The sequence below is a fragment of the Psammomys obesus genome, unplaced genomic scaffold, assembly GCF_907164565.1.
Source record: "Psammomys obesus unplaced genomic scaffold, mPsaObe1.curated_primary_1811, whole genome shotgun sequence".
Classification (NCBI taxonomy): Eukaryota; Metazoa; Chordata; class Mammalia; order Rodentia; family Muridae; genus Psammomys; species Psammomys obesus.
In genome coordinates, this window is record NW_026586550.1 from 12,714,481 (window position 1) to 12,718,836 (window position 4,356).

Consider the following 4,356-nt stretch of genomic DNA (forward strand, 5'->3'; position numbering starts at 1 on the left):
AGGGTCATTGAAGTGCAGTAGTTTTCCGTAAGATAGAAACACAATTGCAAAGAAGAGGTACTATAAATGAGCAGTCTGTACCCCGGGAAGTAGAGGGAGGCTGAGCACAGCAGAATGTAGGGGAATCTCTAGCATGTTGTGAGACAGAGGTACATGGAATACTGGGTAAGTCTCCCTGTTTGTGATGGAAATGTGGCATTGATAATTAGCACTTATCCACTTGAACTTGTATGCTTCTATTTTATATACATATATGTTTACATATATGAATTCCTACATGTTTAGCCCTTAAACATTTGACATCAACTTTGGATAGAAATAATAGCCATGCTGTGGAGTTAAGGAACACAACACAAAGGAATGTTTCTTGAACCTGGTAATGTCTTCAGTGATTCTGAGGTGAGAAACATTCTCTCTCCCTCCCTCCCTCCCTCTCTAGATTTCACAAGAAACAAGGACTCAGAACTAAATGGTGGGGAATTACACTAGTGCCACCAAATTTTATCTTGTTGGTTTTCCTGGCTCTGAAAAGCTACACCACATCCTTTTTGCTACCTTCTGCTTCTTCTACTTAGTGACGTTAGTGGGGAACTCGGTCATCATTGTGATCGTCTGTGTGGATAAACGTCTGCACTCCCCCATGTATTTCTTTCTTGTTCACCTCTCCATCCTTGAGATCCTGGTCACAACCGTTATTGTACCTGTCATGCTTTGGGGGCTGCTGCTCCCTGGAATGCAGGCCATATCTCTGGCTGGTTGTGCTGCCCAACTCTTTCTGCAACTTGCTCTGGGGACTACAGAGTTTTCGTTGCTTGGAGCAATGGCGGTGGATCGTTATGTGGCTGTCTGCAACCCTTTGAGGTACAGCGTCATCATGAGCAGCCGCACTTGCAACTCTGTGGTAAAAATTGTGTCATGGATATTTGGGTTCCTTTATCAAATTTGGCCAGTGTATGCTACATTTCACCTTACCTACTGCAAATCAAATGTAGTGGACAATTTCTTTTGTGACCGAGGGCAGTTGCTCAAATTAGCCTGCAATAATACTATTTTCATAGAGTTTATCCTCTTTTTAATGGCTGTCTTTGTTCTTTTTGGTTCTTTGATCCCTACAATTGTCTCCTACACCTATATCATCTCCACCATCCTCAAGATCCCCTCAGCCTCTGGCCGGAGGAAAGCCTTCTCCACCTGTGCCTCCCACTTCACTTGTGTTGTCATTGGCTATGGCAGCTGCTTGTTCCTCTATGTGAAACCCAAGCAGACACAGGCAGCCGATTACAATAGAGTAGTTTCTTTGATGATTTCGATTGTAACTCCTTTCCTCAACCCTTTCATCTTCACACTCCGTAATGACAAAGTCATAGAAGCCCTTCGGGATGGCGTCAACCACTGCTACCAGTTATTCAAGCGTTAGCCTTGGCCTTAGACATTTGCACGGAAAAACACATGCTAAGAATGCTAGAATAATCTGAGAAGAGCATCTCTGAGCTGCACCACAAATACTATCATCGTCAAATATCCGTGTCCAAAGACTTGAAGTTGTGACCGCATTTTTAGTCATATTTTCCTCCCATATCTTCTCTCTTTCCTACCTACCAAACTTCATATTCTCTTTTTCTCTTAAAAACAAAAACAGAAAAATCCCCACATTTAAAGCCTACTAAAAACACTGAGTCTTGTCTGCATTGATCATTTACTCCTGAGCATGGTATCTGCTGTGGAATGGGGTTGATATACCAAGTGTCACTCCATTGAAGAAAACCAGTTTCCCCTCTCCTGAAAGCTATCCATTGCAGATAGCTTCTTGGCTGAGAGTGGGATTTTGTGCTCATTTCCCCTCTTTGTGCTGCGATTTATTTTTTCTGGCTTAAAATTGTATAGGTCTTATGCATACTGTGGCATTCTCTGTGAGTACATCTGCCTTGTTTTTGATGGGACATTTTAAAACCATGTGGGGGGCATAGTATAAAGACATTGTTGACATGACCGCTACATTCTTGGGGGGGGAATTTTTTTTTTTTTATTGTGACTAAGAGAGAGAAAATATCCAGAGGTATCTGGAAGAGTCCAAAGCACAGAGACTGAGCATGGCCAGAGCTGGAGAAGTAAAAAAGCATAGTGGAGAGAGCAAGAGATAAAGAATAGAACACAACAAGGGAGAGAATAGAATAGTGAGACAAGAGAGCAAGAGGAGAGTGAGTGGAGTAGACAACTCATGCAGATTATGAAAAGGATGAGTGTGCTCAGGCGAGGGGAGGACTAGGAGACTAGTGTGGATTTTGAAATGTACAACACATACTTGTGAATGGGGACCGAGGGATCCTGGAGGTCAGCATGGGCTCTTCATGCAACCACAGGTAGCCATATATCCTTTCTGCCAGAGGGAAGGAAAAGGACTCCTTTCTGCAGACGGGAATCAGTTTTACAGGTTTCTAAGGAATACTGGCTTTTATCTAACCACCGGAAATCTTCCCATAATCCAGATGAGCTCATTCCCAGACATATGGACTATGAAACCTAGCAATCGCCTAGATAAGTGGAGAGCTTTCTTGAGGTGAGGGAGGAAGACCTGGGTAAGGAGGTACCCTCTTACAGTATCACCCAGATCCTACTGCTGCCACAAACGAATTAGATGATGGAACTAGATGAGAAGAGAGCTGGCCTTCCATCACCCTGGGCTGAGAGGTGCAGTGACTGACAGGACTGAAGATGAGGCAGCCCCTGTTCCTCTCTGGGATTCTCAGTCTTTATTCTTTTCCAGGTCTGGAATGCCTCCTTTGCTTTTGTCCTTCATTTGTTCATCCTCTCCTACCATCCATCCCAATGCCCTCTGTGTTCCTCTTTCCACAGTTCTGATTCTACAGTATATTCCTGGGTTCCCATTTTCCCTCACTCAAAACAAAACAAAAAACAAAAAAGCAAACAAAACAAACAAACAAAACAGACAAAAACCCCAGAGTTTTCCATGTGGTAGTCCAGCTTTCTCTCAAGTCTTGTTTCTAGCATGGCCCAGCTTCCCTCTTTCCTGTCCACTCCACCCTGTTTCTAGTCATTGTTTCCATTCTTTCGGTCATGGCTACTTTGTAAAGTAATCCAGTGTGGAATTAAAAAAAATACAAATTGATGCTGTGTAGGCTGGTTAGGGAGGTGTTTAGGCAATATTTCCTCTATCCAATGGAATTTTGTGAAGCTGCCAGAGCAATGATGTTCTTCCTGCTATAATTAGAAACACTTTAAGCTCTATATTCTGAAGCGAGAAAGCCAGAGTGTCTTGAATGTGAGTGACTATGTATTCTCAGGGGCTGTGATGACAACAGAAGGAAGTGGTAATGATTGTCCTGAAACCATGACAAGGAAGTGGGCATGAAGGGAAGAGAAGACTTGGCACTGTGCACCTATTAATAATCTTTTTATTTCTGCAAACATATACTAATTTCCTATACAAAAACAAAATAATTGGATCTCTCTTACTTGTCTTAAAGAGTGTACTAAGTCAAACTCCAATCCTATTTTAATATATGCCACCAGCCAAGCTCTTCATCACACACACATTTGTCAAAGTAAAGGGGGATTTTGGTTAAGTGGTCCTGATAAGAAATCATGATATTTTTGGGAGCAGTTTTGGGTGCCTACCTGTGATCCTTGTGCTCAGGAGGCAGAGGGAGGAGAATGATAAGCCTGAAGCTATGATGGGTTACAGGGTGGATGACTTCTAGGCTGGCATGAATAGTGTAACAAGAGCCTGTCTTAAAACAAAGGAGCTGTGAAAGAGGATATAAAGCTATTTGTTTTATAAAGTTTCAATTCTGTCATTTTTTTTTGGCTTGAGTGGTGCATAAGTGCTTAAAATATATTCATTACTGAAAGTGTAAAATTTGATGTAAAGTCACACAGCTTCAATTTCAAATGCCAATTTTATTTTATATATAAATTCATTAAATTTTGGAGACTTTGGGTGTGGTTAATTTTTGTGTGTGATGTTTTTACTTATGTGTAAGTAAATTTTAATAAAATTTACTAAAGAACCATTCCAAAACAAAGGAAGGCCCAGGTGGCTTATTGGTAGAAAGGTAGCCTAGTATGTAGAAAGCCCTGGATTTCACCTTCAGCATGGAATAAAAACATAATTATGGAGGTATTTCTGGATCTTAACCTAGAAGTTGGGAGCTGAAGATATTAATAGGATAAGGTGTGTGCAGATATGGCCACGCCCTTCCCTTAAGTCTCTAGCTGAAAACTCTGATGAAAAAGAATCACCATTCTCAACAGGAGAAGCTATTCAAAGTACAAGAAAGATGCTTCTAATTCTTCATCAAAGGGTGAAGAGTGATGATGATATTCTTCCTGCTATAA

At 41.5% G+C, this 4,356-nt stretch overlaps 1 protein-coding gene across 1 annotated transcript; it reads left to right on the forward strand.

The window, feature by feature from the left end:
• The first annotated feature begins 469 nt into the window (after positions 1-469).
• Positions 470-1,417, forward strand: LOC129672552 (olfactory receptor 9A4). Its single transcript, XM_055602044.1, has one exon. It carries the CDS (start codon positions 470-472, stop codon positions 1,415-1,417), a length of 948 nt encoding a protein of 315 aa, XP_055458019.1.
• Positions 1,418-4,356: the final 2,939 nt, after the last annotated feature.

Bases quoted from the DNA above. Each gene is read 5' to 3' on its own strand.
- LOC129672552 (XM_055602044.1), top strand. From the start codon at position 470: ATGGTGGGGAATTACACTAGTGCCACCAAATTTTATCTTGTTGGTTTT.